Consider the following 19,993-nt stretch of genomic DNA (forward strand, 5'->3'; position numbering starts at 1 on the left):
CATGTTCTCAGGATCTCAAGGTACAGCCAAGGTGAGGAGAGTGTCTGGTTTGGAGACCTCAGAATTGCATCAATGTGGTTCTGTTGGCTTCCTCAAATCCGTGACCGTCAGCATGCGTTGAAGTTGCAGCTGAGTGTGAAGCAGTCGAGATGAGAGTCAGCACCTCTAAGTTTGATGCCATGGTTCTCTGCCTGAAAACGGTGGATTGCCCCATCTGGGTTGGGAGCGAGTTGCTGCCCCAAGCAAGGGACTTCAAGTATCTTGGGGTTCTGTTCACAAGTGAGGGTAAATGGAGCATGAAATGGACAGACAGATCGGTGTGGCGTGAGCAGTAATGCAGGCACTGCACCAGCCCGTTGTGGTGAATAGGGAGCTGAGCTAGGGGTTGAAGCTCTGGATTTACCAGTCGATCTGCATTCCAACCCTCACCTATGGCCATGAGCTCTGGGTGATGACCGAAAGAACAAGATTACGGATACAAGCGGCCGAAAAGAGTTTCCTCTGTAGGCTGTCTGGGCTTAGTCTCAGATAGGGTGAGGAGCTCAGACATCTAGGAGGAGCTCGGAGTAGAGCTGCTGCTTCTTCAAATTGATAGGAGCCAGTTGAGGTAGTTCAGACATTTGGTCAGGATGCCTCCTGGGCACCTCCCTTTGGAGCTTTACTGGTCACATCGCACCAGGAAGAGGAAACGGCATAAGGTTATATGCCTAATGCATTCTAATATTAAGGTTTTTCTAAATATATTGCATATTTCATATTTAGGTAAAACACTACTCTTTGTTATTTAAAAAGATGGAGAGGATAAAAGTTTTGATAGAGATTTGGTAGTACACTGTAGACTGTGAAAATTCTGCTGCTTCACTAGTGTGAGAGCGAAAGTAGAGCCAAGTGTCTGGACCTAAACCTATAATCTAATGCACACCTGAAAGAGTCAAATCCTGTGAATAACAGGTGGACTCTCTTCCCTCTGTTCCTCTCTCCAATGATCCAGGTTCCTATGATCCACTGGCATCTGTCTACAAAAAGGATCCTGACCATGGAGTTTGCTGAGGGGGGTCAGGTCAATGACAGGGACTACATGAAGAAACACTTGATCAATATCAATGAGGTACTGCCTGCTGCTCTGCATGCTCTCTGTAAGGCTATGTGTAGGTTAACAGTTAATTTACTGATAATCCAGGTGCTATCACACACACACACATACACATGGACTAACAGCTTGTCCACACAGCCTACATAATGAAAGCATTATGTTAACCGTAAGAAAAGTTTCAGTTCCCAGTCTGAGTATACACAGGACACATTCAGGCACTGTATTGAATGTAGGTGATATGTGTTATAGCAGCTTACAGAACGCAATACACAATCAATGTAGTTCTGTGTTAAAATAAACTTGAAGTGTAAAAATATGCTTCTTACTGTACTCTGTATTTTACTTTTTTGAGTAAAATACAAGCCCAACACTACACTTATGAGTAGAAGATTGTATTGTATATAAAATAGGAATGCATCTGTTCCGGTGTCTGGTCAAGATGTCGTACCTGCTCCAGACCATTTTCTTTTTATTTTAGTTTTATTCAACTCTTTCTTTAACTTTCTGCACCGACCTCACCATGTTGTGCCCTCGTCGTATCAAATACGACAGAGACACAGTGGTGAACACTGGCTTCCACACAATTACATCCATTTTGGCTCCCGACGCGTCCTGGCCCAGCGAGATCCTGCGAAGGGCCCTCAACAGCAACAACAACAAAGGACGCGTTGGCCTCACTCCGCATTAGAGGCCCCGGGGAAATTGAGCCAGCATCAGGAATAGGCTGAGGCTCAGAGCACACAACCCTCCGCTGCCTAGTATCCTGCTCGCTAATGTTCAGTCTCTGGAGAACAAGCTGGACGAACTCCGTGCCAGGATCAGGTACCAGAGGGACACAAGGGACTGCAGCATTATCTGCCTCATAGAGACATGGCTGACCCCCATGATACCGGACCACGCTGTTCAACCAGCGGAGTTCTTCACAGTTCATCGCATGGACAGAACGGCGGAGTCAGGAAAATCTAAAGGCGGGGAGAGTCTGTCTCATGATTAACACCAACTGGTGCAGAAATGTTGCCTCTCTCACCAAGTCCTGCTCGCCCAACCTGGAACTTCTAACTCTAAAATGTCGGCCCTTCTACCTCCCCTGGGAATTCACCTTAGTCATATTCAGCGCCGTCTACATTCCACCACAGGCGGACATGGACGCTGCATTAGCCGAGCTACATGAGGCTATTTCCAGCTACCAGGCTAACCACCAGGAAGCAGCCCTCATCGTGGCCGGGGATTTTAACAGTGCCAACCTGAGGAAGGTGATGCCGGAACTTCGCCAGCACATCACCTTCCCCACCAGAGGACAGAGAACTTTGGATCACTGTTATTCTCCCTTCAAAGACTCAACCTCCATTCGGGAGGTCAGACCACTCATCTATTCTCCTTCTGCCCAAATACAAACAACAGCTGAAGCGTGCGGCCCCGGCAGAAAGAGAAGTGATGCGCTGGTCTGACCATTCAGAGGCCGCTCTGCAGGACGCCTCGGAGAGGACGGACTGGGACTTGTTCCAGCGCAGCTCTGATGGTGACGTCAACGTGTTTATGGAAGAGGTTGTGGGATTTATTGGGAAATTACTAGAAGACACTGTCCCTAAAGCAACTATTAGGGAATTTCCCAACCAGAAGCCGTGGGTGGATAAAACCATCCGCGATGCTCTGAAGTCCCACACTGCTGCCTACAACACGGGTCTCGCCACCGGGGACATGGAATCGAACCCGTAACCGAAGAAGCTGGAGTCACAGCTACAGCAGAGTGACAGCAGGGGATAATAACGGACAATAAGGCAGCACCTAAGTGTGTGCTGACGTCTAAACGACTTTTATGCGCGATTCGAGGCTCACAGCCGAGAAGTCGGCATACTGCCCGGCAAAGAGGAGCAGACACGCACCGTGACGGAGCACGACGTGAGGAGGATGTTTTGACGCGTGAACACGAGGAAGGCAGCGGGACCAGACGGCATCACCGGCCACGCACTCAAAGCCTGTGCCGACCAGCTTGCACCGGTGTTCATGGAAATATGTAACATCTCCCTCTTCCAGTGCATCATCCCCACAATACTCCGGCATACTTGTATATACACCCATATTCTACACAGGTTTCAGACTTTGATTCTCTCTTATTGTTTCACTTTGTGCGTTATTAGGGCCCGAGCACCAAGCGGTGCGAGGACCCTATTGAAACTGCGTGGGGGAAAAACATGCAAGGGAGGAAAACATGCCAGAACCCAAGAACCAAGAGGTGTACGGACCCCATAGGCCCCGAGCACAAAGGGGATGAAAAAATACGACAAATGCAAAAAACCAGGCGACCAGGGGGCAAAAAACATAGTTGAAATGCAAGGAATTCTTCTTCTTCTTCTTCTTCTTCTTCTTTTTCTTCTTTTTTAGGCAAATGAATTGCATTTTTGGGGGCCTGAACATGCACGAAAACTCAGGAAAATTTGGCGAAAATTCAGTCGTGGTGAAAAATTACGTATTTCATAGGTTTCGCAAATGGGTGTGACAAAATGGCTCTGTCGCGCCACCTAAACTCAGCCCCAGAACTGCGTTTTATGTACATGTATGAAATTCGGTGGGTTCATGTATCTCTTCAGGACGAACAAAAAAGTCTCTTGGAGTGATGACCTCAACCCAACAGGAAGTCGGCCATATTGGATTTTTCACGCATTTTTGCCGATTTACAGGGGACGTAAATGAACGAACTAGTCCGAGGCGAAGCGATCGACTTCAAACTTGGTCAGCTGGTAGAGAAGGCATCAACGATGAAAAGTTATTAAAGGTCTCTACAGATTTGGAATGGTTTGGGCGTGGCGAGCTGTCAAAGTTCGGTGTCTCGCCATGATTCGCAGTCAAACAGGAAGTTGTTAATAACTTGACTGTACGTGATCCAATCAGCACCAAACTTGACATGTCTGATGAGAGTCCCGCCCTGAACACATCTATATGTCAATACTCGGACATCTCTCTCTCAGCAGGTTAACCACAGACACCTCAAATTTGATCCAAACATTCCCACTACATGGATGATGCAAAGTTATGAAGCTCTTGACGTTTTGTCAGACGCTGTCACCATGGCAACGCTGTTCGCCATGGAACAGGAAATTGCTGTAACTTCAGTGTACATTATCCAATCTGTTTCAAACTTGTCACGCTTAATAAGAGTCCTGGCCTGAAGACACCTACATGCCAATTAGTGACCACGGTCATTGCACCACCTGGTGGCAACAAGAAGTAACACGTCTATGGCAATGATCATTTGATTTGCATCAACTTTCACAGTGTAGTCAGCACTTCATAGACTGGAATACAGGATGTGATTAGTGACTGTTCTCTAGCGCCACATAGGGGACACAGGAAGTGACATGTAACTCCTTCACGCACTGTCCAAAATACATGAACATTCTGAGCTGCGTGGAAGGGTCGGAGTCCGGCAACGGGACGAAGCCGCCACACACCCCGACGCGCACAGAGGTGCGAGGGCCCTCCAACGCTGCTTGCAGCTTTAATTCTATCTATTATTCTATCAGTCTGGAACAGGTGCTCAAAACATTTCACTGTATAACTGTGTATGTGACAAATAAAGAATCTTGAATCTCCTCACACTCACTTAAGATGGACACCTCAAAAGTTAAGCTCGGAGGCCTCCTATTTAGATCTACTGTAAGAGTGCGCGCTTTTTTGCACTGTGTACTAGCTAATGTCCTCAGGTGTAATCTCTACCGTTTCAACCCTTTTCTGTTTTTTGCTCAGGTGTGCATGTGTAAGTTTGCGTGGAAGAGAGAGAGTGTGTGTAGGAGGGAGGCCCACACCAAAATTGAGAGCAGTAGTTTTGTTCATGTCTGTCGAAGGGAAGGTGTTACCGCAGTGTCTCTGGTTTTTCAGTTTCTGAGATAAGAATCACCAGTTCTGTTGCGCAACAACTAAAATTATTGATAACATTACATTTAATATTGATTTTAAGATTTTACAAGTTATGTAAAAAGTATCGATGACAATAAATCAATCAATTAACAATCAATCAAGGCAATAATATAGGCTGCTACCTGCTCCTGTCCAAAACATGATGAATGACTGATGAATGCAGTGTACCTTTCTGAACTTAGAACCCTTTTGCCCCAGAATGTACAATAAGATCAGCCGAAACACTGCATTTTATCAAAGGGATATAAGCAACATTCACATATGGGGCCTGCTGTTGTGGGCGGCTATAGCTCAGGAGGAATAATGGATCGTCTTTCAATCCCAGAGCTGGCAGTTTGGTCCCTCGCTCCTGTCCATATGTTGAAGTGTCCTTAATCAAGATGCTAAACTATGAGTTGCTTCCAATAGATCTGCCACCATCAGTTTGTATGTGTGAATGGATATGAAAGTAAGCACTATAAAGCGCTTTGTCTGTTAAAGTAGAAAAGTACGATATAGATTCAGTCCATTTATGGTATATCCTGGAAAACACAGACTGAATTTAATGACACAGTTGCACTCAAAATTATTCAACCCACATTGCAAATTAGGTGTGCTGGCAAAATGTTCAAACTTTCAGCTGTGTTGAATGAACAACTCAAAAAGGAACAATTGAAATAGCTCAACACAACTAATCTTACAGATGGTTTCTCCAAATTTAACACAATGTGCAACTTTTAATGATTTTAAGTTAAGGTCTCCCACAGTCATCTGAGCGACTCAACCACACAACAGGAACATAGTTTTTGAATGCCATAATGTGGTAGAGGACTTATATCAATAACACATGCACACCCACACCCACATGAAGATCAGCTAGAGGGAGAGACAAATACATGCAGGCTTTTCATGTGCACATGAACACATACCATTCACACACACAAATCCAGATGCTATCTGAGCATTAAGCAGTGACAATGAATCATATACAATAGCTGATAAGATAGATAGAGGACATAATAAAACACACACACACACACACACACATATACACAGATCATCAACAGGATGGATATAATTCATAGGTGGCAGCAGTGCATACTGGACCCTGTGTCTGTGTGTGTAATCAGAAGATGGATGAGGGCCCAAATGGACTTCCCTCTGAGCTCTGCCCCTTGACGTGACCAGAATGGGCCAGTGCTTTGCTCAGTTTATTTATTTTTTTATTCTACCCCCATATTGGTGAGATTTAAGATATGACCGATTGTACTGAATGGACTACATTCATAAAACTTAGTGGTAGCAGTGTTTCAGTAGAACGTTTTAGAAAACAAGCAGATTAAACTATTTCTATGTTATCTCAGGCCACAAAATGACAGTCCCAATGTTTTTTTTCAGCTGTAATCAACTTGTCAATACAGTTGCCTATATTCCAACATCTTAAGGACTCCTCCATAGACTGCTGATGTCACAAATGTGATCTCAGTGATAACCACTGTTCCACTGTTTGCACGTCAGGGCTTAGACTTTTTTTTATTATTATGTATCTTATTATGAAGTTCTGTCCTAATACATATAATGGCTGAATAACCCAATAATCGTGAAGGGATGGATATCATGCTCTTAAGAGTATGGCAACATTTCTGATGACAAATTCATTGCCCATTGTCCCACAGTATATATTGTCATATTGTCCAATGTGCTGGAGCTGAAGACAAAATTCAAGTTTCGATATGCATTTCTGCCTCTGATAATTGAGAGTGCCTGTCAGTTATCCATCACAAGGCAGTGTGTGAGGTCAACTACAATGAGAACTATGGTTATGAAGTTTTTGACTTACTATTTGTTGTAGTGAATCTTTAGTTAAATGGATAGAATAAAATTGAACTGCAGGACAAGAATTCTCAGGCAGAAGTCCTGTCTGATGTTTGAATGAACTGAGAATGTTTTTCTACAACTACTAAAATGTAAGGTAAAACTACACAGTGCAAGTTTAATGATTGTTGTATACTATAAAATTACAATTAAAGTTTAAGATAAATACATCTATACAAATGCAAATGATGCATAGAATGACATAGCCAGTGGCAGCAGATCCAGCAGCAGACAGGTTACAGGTAAGTACTCATTTTTAGTTCAATTACTTTCCTGCAGAAGAGCAGCAGTACGTTCCTGTAGAGAGCTAGCCTCCTCAGGAAACACTGCCCCCTTCCAGTGAAGTGTTAGTATTTGATGACCATTCCAGTCTATAGTCCAGCTGCAGCCCCGGGTACTTGCAGGTCCTGACCCTCGTCACATCGACCCCCCTCAATGGAGGCTGGTTGCAGATGGGGGGCCTTGACCTCCAGTAGTCCACCCTCTTTGGTCTTGATGGTGTTCAGCTGCAACCTGCACCATGGCACAAAAATCCTCCACCAGGCTGCTGTACTCACCTTCCTGTTCACCCCTAGTACATCATACAACTGCAATGTCATCTGAGAACTTCTGGATCTGACATAACAGATGGGGATGGGAGGGTTCAACCCTGTTCTATGTGTAGGGAAATGTTGAGCAGGTCATTACATTCCAAATGTTTCTCCACTTTAATATTATATAGAATGGGGAGAAGTATGCTTCCATTTTAGTAGAATTTTTTTTTTCATCACTTTTGATCGATCTATTTGAATTTAACTGTACACTTCTTCTCTGTTCTCCTCAGATCTCAGAGAACCTGGGTAAGATCTACAGTGAAATGATCTTCGTCCATGGTTTTGTTCATTGTGACCCACACCCGGGCAACATATTGGTCCGAAAGTGTCCACAGAGTAAAAAGGCAGAGATTGTACTGCTTGATCATGGCCTGTATCAGGTGAGAAATCTCCAAGCTGCCCACACCTAAAGAAAGCACCATTTGTTCTAATATTGCAGTCCATTTTTCATTCTGATGGCTGGGGCCTAGAGTGAAGAGCTAGAGTAGCAAATAAACAGTCAAGCTGCACATAAAAAAAACAAAAAACATGGATGCCACACACACTTTCACAGGCAGACTTTCAGTAGAGCTACAGCAGGATAAAAGCTTTTTGATAAACAAACTCATTTGATGTTGTTCTTAGCAGAGTGCATAGTGCTGGGTTTGGATTGGTGCATCACAGCCTTAATCAGACAGGCGTATTTGTGCACTAATGTTTTTACACACACATACACACACACACCCTTTGATTGTTAACACACTTGCTCCTACAGGCAGATGCAGAAATCCACAGGTTGGCATTGGCTTACTTGCTGCCTGTTCCTGTATTCATGAAGAGAATTTAGTAATAAATATGCAACTCCTTCATCTTTGACATATAAAATATACACACACACACACACACACACTCTTCATATACACACTCACACACCCAAATTAATTTCTACTGTCTTTACCAGTTGGTTGCTAAACATAAAATATGTGTCTAAAGTGCTGTAGAAATGGCAGAGGGCTGTTAGCTGGGGGATTGAATCTGTCTAAAGTAAGAAATGTAAAGACTAGGATGAAAACCCTAACCGCAGAAGCCATGAAGTCTAGGTGATAGCTTATACGCTTAGAAGTACAAAAGAAACACAACGTACAGCTGTCTATTATACAAATACAATTTATTGTTTGTAGTTTAATCTAAATTATGATTAAAAAGATAAACTCCAGATAAAAAACACCTAATGATCCATTTTCCCTCCCCTCCCCTCCCCTCTTTTCCAGGTCCTGCAGCCAGACTTCATTTTAGACTACTGTCGGCTGTGGCAGTCTCTGATTAAAGGTGACATGCCCGGAATTGAGCGTTACAGCCGCAGACTGGGAGTTGGAGATCTGTTCCCACTGTTTGCCTGTGTGCTCACAGCTCGCTCCTGGACCGCTGTCAACACCGGCATCAGTTCTATGCCTGTCACACAGTCTGAGGTATGAGTTCACGCACACACACATAGTATTTTTGTGTAGTTGTAATTCATGCAGTGCACATTCAACATTGAATGAAGAACATACGATCATGGTAGTCCTATCAACACTGAATCTACATTAAGAAAGCAACATGTCGGCAGCTGCTTTTAGCAATTAACACAATGAATGTAGTTACAGTTTGTGTATAAGCTGGAAGGAAACAAAGAGTAAAAAAGCAGTTTGGATGCAGTCAAGCTTATCCAAACTAAAGCGGAACAGTTCCATCAGACACACATTAGATGACGACTGAAAAACATGGCTGAAATGCATCCGGTGTAGAAAGTGTTTTATAGCTGGATATCTGGTGGAGATTTCAAAACCTCTGCATTTGATACCAAGAACGCAAAGAAAGGAGAAACATTTTTGTGAATTTGTTGAAGTGACCCCTTTATTTAAGCTTTGATAGCATTTTGCATGCATTGCTGTTTGCTGTTCGTAGACGGATCAAAACAAAGTTGATAACAAAAATATGTCATAGAATATTAAATTTAATGTCAATTGGCAATAATTCCAGGTGTTTATATACATTCACAAGTTACAAGCACACGCTGCTCCAGCGAAAATATAGAGCAGGCATGTAAAGATAGCAGATTGAAGAAAAATGACTTGGATATACTGGCTGCAGCAGATCAGAGACAGAAAGCAAAGGAACCACATCTGGTGGATATTAGGTTTAGATGTGGACAGGAGTGGGCACTCATCATCATCTTTAATGATCATATCATTAATATGATAAGCAAAACGTATGAGAAGCTGTCATTAGTCTCAGCTTTTGTGCATTCTCAATCAGTTAACCACGTGCCTACAAATATGGAACCAAAACAGATTTCACTTTATTTAGTCGTCCCTTACACATAAGGGTTGGAGTTGTGGATATATCAGCAACTACAAAGTAGGGCTGGTAGATCTTTTTTTCTGCAATGCATTCATTGCAATATGAAAAAGATATCATAATTTGGGTACTGATGAAGACATCTTCTAACAAAAACATCCCCATCCTACTTCTACTACACTCGGTTGAGGGCTCTTCCTAAGTTGTAGTCAGACGTGATTGAGTTAATTTGCCTTACTTGACATTGCTTATATCCTGCAGCTCTACTACAAACATACTTTTCTTCATAACCTTTGATTTTGGAGCTGGGACAGATTACAGTTTTGTCATAGTGGCTGCATTCTATGCCCAAGGTCTTGTATCTCGGCCTGGTTGTCTGAATTTGTGGTTTTTGACAACATTTGGAAAATCTAGAGGGGCCATATTATTAAATTATTTTATCCTATTCAAGTGTGCAGGGGAGCTAAGAGGAAGTCAATGAGCTTATCCAGTGGAAGTCTGTGATGTGCATGCTGTTTACTATTTCATACATATATCAGGCCTACTGAGGCTTTTTCAATGTATTTGCTTGTATGTAACTTCCATATGCATGGATTGGGTGTCTTAGCACAGGAGCCAGCTAACTGGGAGCCAGGCCTTATCACCATCAGTGCTGAACCTCATTAATACTTTTGTGGCTGAATGGGAGCTAAGCGCTGTAGATTCAACATCTGGTGTTAAACGACAAGTTTAGAATGCTGACATACTTTTGGCCATGTAGTTTAACAGGTTATTTTAGCAAATACTCCCAACGCTCATTTCCCAGCCAACGAGGTCCTAATATTAAAACTAAAATTAAAATGAATTTAATTGGCGTTGGTAGGTTTTTCTACAAAATGAGATGGTTTTATAGTAAATCAACATAAAACCTGTTTGTGTGTGTGTGTGTGTGTGTGTACGTGTCCCATTACCCACAGGGGCTCCACAGTGCCATCTGTGCTATAGAGAGAGTTTATTTATACCTCTTACACAGCATTTTGAAGCTGGCAAAAGTACCACACAACAGTATGCTAGAGTGTGCCACCCCCTCACACATGACAGGCAGTACAGGGCAGAACTTGGCAGGGTCCAGAACACAAATAACTCTCTGTCTTTTATGGTATGTCTGCAAATGAAATATATTTTTGGGGGAATCAAAAGGGGATTTGACATTGCATCCAGACAAGAATACCAGTAAAAAGGTATTTATGATATTCTCATGATGACCATGTCTGAACCTGTTTCAAAATGTAACGATAACCCAGTAAACCACATTCCAGGAGTATCACACCTTCAAACGTAAATGTGGCAATGATAAGCAAGACTTTGTTGGTCCCCCTGAAGCCTGCAGTGTTGGTTGAGAACAAATAGCATACTGATGATGCAGCATTTGATAGACCATTAACACCATCAAGGCTATAAATGAAGTTTGTCCTGAGGGTGGTGGTACAGGACAGATCATGGAGACACTCAAATTGAAATGAATGGTATTCTCTGTGGAACATGAATTTAATGATTACATTTCATGACCATTCTCATGGGCCAATGATCTCAAAGTTGACATTTTGTCCCACACAGTAAAATTAGTAGTATTTGTATTAACCAGTTAACTCTATGAAGGAAAATGGATATTAGATAATTGGAAGTTCAAGGATACCAGTATTAAAATTAAACCATTTCATCAATTTTCCATTTTGTTTGACAAAACTGAAATTTGTGATGAAAATTGCTGGTTCACTCGGACTGTGAAGACAAACTGTCTGGAGGCTTTGATGTCTTATGCAACAATATTTAATGAGAGGTTATCAACTCAGATTGAACACGGCTTCATGCCACCTCAAATCTGAAGGTTGCTTCCTGTGATTAGTCTTTTTACCCCTGCTGGACATGCCATTCTACATGTACCACCAATATGTGTGACTAGTATATTTGGTCCCTGAATTCTACACAAAGGTATGTGTGAGTAGTCTATTGACTCTCTAAACAAGGTAATGTGGCCATTCACGTTACCCCATATTACATTGTATGGATCTCTCGGTCACCATCAACGCCTTTCTTTCTCCAACAGGAAGCAGTCTATGGAGTTTATTTCCTATCTTGATTCAGAAGCTTGATCTTTAAATTTGAGAGCATTACTCAGTGATTTCACATTCATATTTTGTGATGCTTTCTCTCAAAACTCTGCCCTTGCCCTGAAACAGCCCCTGCTTTAAGTTCGATTCGCTCTGCTTCTGCCGAAACTTTATGCTTGCACTGATTTCCTGCGCTCTGGCTTCAGCCCTTCGCTTGGCACTCAGACTGCTGCTGTGCAATCGTGATCTGCTCTTGGAATTCTTCTCTGCACATGGATTTTTTTGTGCAATAACCCCCATCAAAATTCCCCAACCATTAGACTTTCAGGTGTACTGTTACATAACAAGCATAACACATGTTAATGCTATTGAATATGAAACGGATTTGTCATTTGCATTTTCAGACAATTACTTCAAAATGACATTGCAAACTGGATGTTTGCCAGGTATTAACCAGTCAACCACAAAAACTAGTGAATGGGATATAAGGCTGAACGATATAGGAAAATAATCTAACTGCGATTATTTATTGGTGGCGGCTGTGGCTCAGTGGTAGAGGGGAAGGTCGGGGGTTCAATCCCCAGCTCCTATGGGTCAACATGTCGAAGTGTCCTTGGGCAAGACACTGAACCCCAACTTGCTCCTGAAGCAGCTTCAGTGTGTGAATGAGTATGAAAGAATAGTCTCCTCCAAATTACATTCCTCCTGTATGAATGATATGTGAATGGGTGAATGAGGATGTCATGTAAAGCGCTTTGAGTAGTTGAAAATAACAGACCATTTACCATTTAGACCAATATTGCGATAGCCATATAGAATGCATTTTTTATCTTCCTTATTTATTTTTCACTATGCACAATCAATAAATCATTCTGTAATATGAGCAACACAACACAGGCCAGCGTTTTATGATAAAACGAGATATGAATTGATATGTGTGAGAGAAATCTTCGGATGTGGGTAGCTCAGATACTGAGGAAAAGCTCGGCAGAGACCTTGATGTCCTATACAGCAATGTCTATTGATGCTCGGCTGAGGAGAATGGAGACAGCAGCAAAACGGAATGAGCATTGCCTGATGTCACCTCAATTCTGGTTGCTCTCTGTGATCAGTCTTTAACCCCTGCTAGGCGTGCCAAAATTACTCCATGCCCGAATGTAGTCATTCTACATGAACCACAAATATTGCGTGATTAGTCTATTGGCTCTCTGACATCTAAACAAGGAGCGATGACCATTCGTGTTACCCCAGACCCCAGTATGAATATGAACGTATTATTCTCCAGGTCACCATCAGCATGTTTCTCCAACAGGAGACTGAAGCACAGCACAGCTATCAGCTGTGACCTTGGTAACACTGACAAACGCCAGTCTTCCCAAAACAACCAGACAGCTAAACTGTGCTCCAAAGACGGAGACAGTCCTTCCCAACCTCTGGTATGAGGCTGAACAGATTCCATGGCAGCTCACGGCTGTGGCTAATTCAAGTTCACGTGTATGTAACATTATATTACGGCATTGGGATCACATTAGGTTGTGTACATAGATTTACATTGAAAGCAGGCAATGAGTGCCTATATTGAATGTTGCTAACAGTTTAGCCTTCTGCCCTAGTCAAAGGCTCAGAGCTGCAGCTAATTCCAGCTATTTAACATTAGAGACTCAAATCACAATAAGCCATCTCAGAGGGCTTTACATGTCCACGTCTGCAAAGAAAACATGACTGTAATTCTCATAGAACTGTCATTGCAGTAGTGCAAATTGGAATCCCAATGATGACCAGTTGATGTTGCAAACTTCATTTTCCTGTACATATGAAGCACTGCATATGCCCATGCTTATCTTTAACGTTTTAATAAGATCTGAAAAACAACAATAAAAAGCACTGCAGAACAACAGGCTTGATGTGAACATTGATATAAGAAGAATTAATATGAATCTTACTGATCTGCAGTCATTTACAGCAACAAATCACACACCTCGAAGTGTAGAAACAAAGCCCTACTGGGAATGTGGAACTGTTGAGTTAACGTATGAATGAAACAATCTCCAGTCAGTATTTTAACAGATCAGGCACTACCATTCTAAAATGAACTCAAACTCAAAGCCTTGTTGTAAACATGTAATAAGTTCATGCGTGGATGCTCTTATTTAGTCCGTTAACATTTTTGTTGTGATCACTGTCATGATTGTTGAGACAAAAAAATTTAAGTTTTATTTACAAATCAGCAGGAAAAAAGTACTAAAAGTGATCTCAAGCAGGTTTTGTGCATAGAATGATGAGAAAAGGTTTTTATTTTTGCAACTGTGGTTTTGTTTTTTCTGGTGTGAAGTTATATTTCAGTAGATGCATGTTAGTGGCTGGTGAGTGGATAACTAACACTCCACTCATATGCTAATATTTCTGACTGAATCAAGTCTAATCAGTAACAGCATTGGAAGTGACTGTTGACGTGAAGGGGGAGCTGAGCCTGAAGGTGAATCTCTCAGTTTATTACTGGATCTACCATCTTACCATCACTTGTGTTTAGTAACCATTGGGTAATGAGCAAAAGATTTGTATCAAAAATCAAGTCACCAAACTTGATTTGCCAAGGCTGGGCTTAGCCTTAGAGATGAAGAGTTTGAATAGAATTTGAAGCAGCCACTGCTCCAGCCCTAATAGGATTATGTTTTCCACCAACCAGGCGATCACAACCATTTAAGCCGTGCTATACCATGGTGAGCAAGGACAGCAGAGCTTGGTAAAAAGATTTGATTACCATTATGAGAGCACCTGTTCATGAGGTGGCACTGCACAGTGAAAACAGGCTATACCAGATCTGTGGACAAATGGCTTTAGAAGGCCGCTTCATTGGGGAAAAAATTCTATCATGAGTTTGGAAGTTCTTGGTAATGTGGGGAACTTGTTGGATTTGCCATCATTTATTGATTTCCAGGTTGCACATTATTTAGGGAACAGAGTAAGCTTGTGTGTGTGTGTGTGTCGCTTTATGCACTCATCACCATAATAGTTGCATTCCAGTGTGAATGTGTGTAAGTAAGGTGTACTCTTCTCTCCCTCTCTTCTCCCTTTTTAGCTGAGATGAAAGTACTCCCATCAATCTAGGCCATCTGTCTGTGTCATTTATATTCGATTCACACACACACACACAGACACAGACACAGACACACGCCACACACACGCACATGACACACACACAGACCCATTAGGCAGACTCCACTCTAGTGCCCTCTACTTGAACACACTTTGTCTATTGTGCAGCACTCTGGAGTTAAGACATTTTGAGACATTTCTGTGGCCACAATCACTCATCTGCTTTGTTTTGTGTTTTTTATCCTGTTTGGTATCTACTCCCTTCTGTTCTGTGTTGTTATTTCTCTCCCTTTTCATCCTCTCTATCCACTCTTTTATGCATGGATAATTTTAAGTCCTGCTTCTAACAACTGATGATGCATTCCATTAGTGATAATGCAATCACATGCACAGAGCGAATGTTGAGTACTTTGAAAGCTGTGGCTTTTGCTGTCTTTCTTTCACAAGCAGGATTAATAATGAATAATTATTTTAATGAATGTTTAGTAGTTAGTCAAAACTGTAACCAGGTGGTGGTTACACAAGTATTTTGTTGTATTTGCTGATGTGCTCATTTGTTGTTAATGCATACTCAATACCTAAATACTGATAAAGAGCTCAAGATAAAGTGCTGTAGCAGCAAAGTGGAGGGAACTGGAATCAATAGTAAATGAAAGATATTTTTGTTAAGTAAAACTCAGGCCAGCTCAGTGTATGACTAGGCACTGTTGTCTTGATAGAAATATGCTGCCTTAATGTCATGTTTGTGTTACTGTGATATTTTACAACTTATAAATACCACTCTTGTCAATATCCCAATCATACTTGCAACTGAGAAACACAGATTTCTCCGAAAGCTCAGACATACAGTATCTGGTGTGCTCTGGTGTGCCCTCAAATAATTTGGAAGCTTCATATCAGCCAAAGTCTGTCATTCAAGGAAACTAAAGGCACATTTTGTAGTGCTGTTTTCACCATGCACACAGTTATGTAACCATCATGCGACCAATCGCCTTGAGTGAATACTTGAAAGTCATAAACCAGGGAATTTGTCCTATCTCTCCCATCCATTACATATCACATGAATGAAGTGTGTGCCGTAAAAGATGTACACTATGCTGAATTTACCATCTGAGCCATTATGGTACAAATAATACTCCTCCACATTATTTGAATACATGCTTTTACCGAGATTTACAGTGTCTGTCCACTGCAGAGTTTACAAGGAGTGCATAATAGATGATTTTAATTTATCTTTGCCATAATTCTTAATTCACCTTTACGCCAATCAGTCAAACTATTAGTTTTACATGGGGATATTTCTTTTACAGTTGTACTGTATATGGATACCAACAGTGCCACCATCATTTGACTCACTCCACAATCTGGGCTCCTTCTTGTGAACATTTCAGTACAGTTCCCTATTCTACAACTGAATGAAAAGCTTTCTCTCTACTTAAACATGCGGATTATATTTTTGCTATTCCTGTTTCATGTACGTAGGATGGTTTTGGAACTATATCCGTTGTTAACATTTGTTCAAAGTTACAATTGTTCAATATTTGTAACTTTGATAAAATGTCTGCTATGTGCACAGGACTAAGAGAAACCCTGGGTTATTCCAAACTAGAAGGAAGAGATGTTTGATTACCCAAACCATATAAATCATGTCAGTCTCCAAAATAAATACTGGTCTGTGTGTAAACTCTGTTTTGAATGTGGGCATACAGTGTAGAAATCCCTTTCTGGGACCCTGGCATCTGGACAAGGATGTATAACCATCTGAAATTAGACTGCATGTGGTGTCTGTTGTCTGTAAGCTGTGTCACTGTCTTTTTTTTTTTTTTATCCCAGCCTAGCTTCAGACTGTATTCAGTAAAGTGAGAGGCAGGATGTCTGGAGATGTCATTCAGATAGTGTTTGTGTCTATGGGAGCTCAGAGCGGTGGCCTATGAACATCTGTCAACAAAAGCACGACATGATTGCCGACATGCTACAGCTATGCTTGAGTCATGATTGGAATCTTATTTACTGCCAAGTTCACACATACAACTACTTGTCTTGGCATTTTGGTGCATAACAATAAACCTAGAAAGAAAAAATAAGAACGTAAAAAGCAAGTTCTGCAATTTAAGAAGTATAAATATAACAAAGAAACATTTTAAAGAAAACAGCCTGTAAAATATGTAAATGTGCAGGCTTGAGCTAGCTGATTAGCATGCTATCTTCAGTAGAGATCACTGCGACAAAGTATGTGTTTGACATAATGTCAATACTGATATTTCTACACATGACATTTATTTCACTTTGGAATGTTTTAAACTCTGGCGTTGTCTTTCACGTTGCTCCTTTGAAGTAGATGCTGACATTCTTCCCCTCTCCCTCTGTTGCAGCCAACCATTTTCTAATACCTGCTAGCCGCTGTATGAAATCATCCTGCCGACTCTCTAATACACTGGAGAGAAAAGAAAAATCACTGGCACAGATTCCACCTCCCCCCAACTCCATTCCCTTTGCCTTTTTACGCGGCTTATTATCACACCACACACAATACAATATGTCCTTATTGAAGCTTTCAGATGCAAATGAGAGCACTGTCGCCATTTCTGTGTCCCCCCGACAGCTGTAAGGCCTGCTAACCAACCTCCTATAATTGCTACTAATTGTTATTCCCCAACAAGGACTCGGCAGAGCACTTCAGAACATCCATCCCCCCTGTTATTTGGACGGGGGGGGGCTGGGATTTGTGATGGGGTTGTTATTGTGGGTTTATGTCTGTATCTTTTGATTTAGATTTTTAGAAGTTAATGAAGAAGCTATGGACAAGTGGAAAGCTAGGAAGGGTCTGTAATTATTCATAGAAAATAAAGGAAGAGAGATTCATGCTACAACTCGAGCTCCTACAAAACGTCTTAAGCAACTGGTCTGCATTAGCTGCTTCTGCTTAAGAGCAGTGCTCACTCACAGCTGTGCTAAACAGTTTACACATCTTGTTATTTTGTTCATAAGGGTCAAGTTCATGGCTGTTATCTGACACAACTCTCTTCCTCACATTTAGCTGGCAGCTGATGTTGCCACCAATTATGCAGTTCTTTTATTTGCTCCAGCTGTTCGTGTGAAGTGCTGATTCAACAACCGTTTGCATGATTGCATGGAAGTAATTCTGTCATTGTGTTAGGTGATGATATTATGAATCCTTAGACAATGAACTAAGACTGAGCCAATGTTAATGTTATTAGTAAAACCTTTGCTTTTCCTACAGTGACAAGTCAAAATGTCTTAAATTAACTGGCAGGGTTAATGACAGGATGGTGAAGAACCAATGGATGTGGCTCACACCAGGTCTTGTACCAGTCGTCATGACATTTGTATTTGAACTATTACCACTTCGGATGGGTGCCGAAACCTGGTGTTAAACAGGCCTGGGGCCAAATTTGTAAAGACTGCAGTATCATTAAGCTGCAGCATTACCGGTACTGATAACATTTTACTCAAGTTGATGACAACTATACTTATTACTGTAAGTGCAAGCTTTGTGAGTAAAACGCCGATACTTAAACACATGTTCAACAAGCAGAAACATGTAGAGAATGTAGTCCATATCTCAGGCACAAGTAAGAATCAATATGAAATTCCTCTGATGATAAATTCTTATTTAAAAAATGTACTGTAGAGTCCAGCAGGACGATGGAATAATGACCCAAGTTGTCAGTAATGTGGCTTTATTACTAAACTTCGGTTACTGTCGGCCGTAACCACGCCAACATAATAAAATACAGGTACCGAATTAACTTGGCTGCTCCCTCTTCCAAGCGTGCCGACCGAGAGAGCGACACACGCACACACATGCACGTACACTCGCCCCACCCTCCCCACCCTCCCCCTACTCTCAGCCACTCACATGCCTCGCTCAACTTATTAGGACACATTCAGGAACGGTGGGACTTTACAGAACATCTGCACAGAACAGCATTTAACAAACAACAAACAGAGATGCAGAGTACATTAAAACCTTTAAATAATGATCCCTGCTTCTCATCCTCAGTTTTAGGCTCCCATCCAGGTTGTGATCAGGGTCAGTCCTGCTTAGCTTGTCACACAAGTTGTATTTGCTTGTGAGCTGCTGGACCCGTTGGATGAGAAATGGGGATTGGAGGCAGGCAATGGATGGGATGAGGTTAGGGTCTGGCACAGGCTGGAGATGTGCAGAGGTTTGGTATTGAGGTAGGTCTTTGGTTAGGCTAAGGACAGTGGATTTTGGATAGGATCAAAAAGGCAGGGCAAGGGGAACAGGAAGGAAAGTACAGGAAATTGCGAGTTGTGCCCAAAAAGGGGGCAGCCAACCAGGTCCCAGAGACTCACTAGACCACCAGACAGGAGAAAGCCCTCCCCTTGGCCAGTTTACATAAAATAAAATGAAAAGATAAGAAACAAAAAAAACATATTCAAAAAATAAGTTTATTAAAATGGAACTAAATTTTAGTACTTTTTTATCAGTTAAAAAGAAAATGGTATCTTGTGTGTGTGTGTGTGTGTGTGTATGGTTGTATCAGATGGTGTTTGCTCACATCATTTCTTGTGGTCATGAGACAGAGACCGAGACAGACAGAGAGCAGAGACAGAGTTTATTTGTGTCAGAATGTTGACAAGCTACCTGTCTCTCTCTGGGCCTGTCTACTCTCTGTTTATCAGCACTGACAGCTCTGACAATGCTGCTGTCACACACAGGATAGACAAATTCATATACATAGTTATATTTGACGCTCCACAGAATTTGTTGTTATACAAAGTAAATGTTAAGTTGAATTATAGGAATTTTAAAATGATTTTTAAATGTCTCGACTGTACACAACTCAACATGGCTAATATCTAGCTGAAAGTAGAAAACACAGGACCTTTTTTTTGACACCAACGTAACTGAGCATTTTAGTTCCAGGAAAAGGGACAACTTATGGTGCACATTGTTTTTGAGCTGCATTTTGTAACTTTATTTTGTTGTGGCGAAGCACAAAACAACAAAAACCAAAACCAAAATGTACCATTACAGTTGTGAT

The 19,993-nt window shown here is 41.7% G+C and overlaps 1 protein-coding gene across 3 annotated transcripts in view; it reads left to right on the forward strand.

Moving 5' to 3' along the window:
* Positions 1–19,993, forward strand: part of adck1 (aarF domain containing kinase 1) — a 72,762-nt gene that overhangs the window by 41,214 nt on the left and 11,555 nt on the right. For 2 of the 3 annotated variants that reach the window (XM_070842368.1, XM_070842369.1), the window contains exons 7-9: positions 992–1,108; positions 7,686–7,835; positions 8,706–8,903. In XM_070842368.1, coding sequence (XP_070698469.1) covers positions 992–1,108; positions 7,686–7,835; positions 8,706–8,903 — 465 coding nt within the window. The remainder of the gene's footprint in view (positions 1–991; positions 1,109–7,685; positions 7,836–8,705; positions 8,904–19,993) is intronic. The other variant, XM_070842370.1, reaches the window with a different exon arrangement.

The sequence above is a fragment of the Pempheris klunzingeri genome, chromosome 13 (genome assembly GCF_042242105.1).
Source record: "Pempheris klunzingeri isolate RE-2024b chromosome 13, fPemKlu1.hap1, whole genome shotgun sequence".
Classification (NCBI taxonomy): Eukaryota; Metazoa; Chordata; class Actinopteri; order Acropomatiformes; family Pempheridae; genus Pempheris; species Pempheris klunzingeri.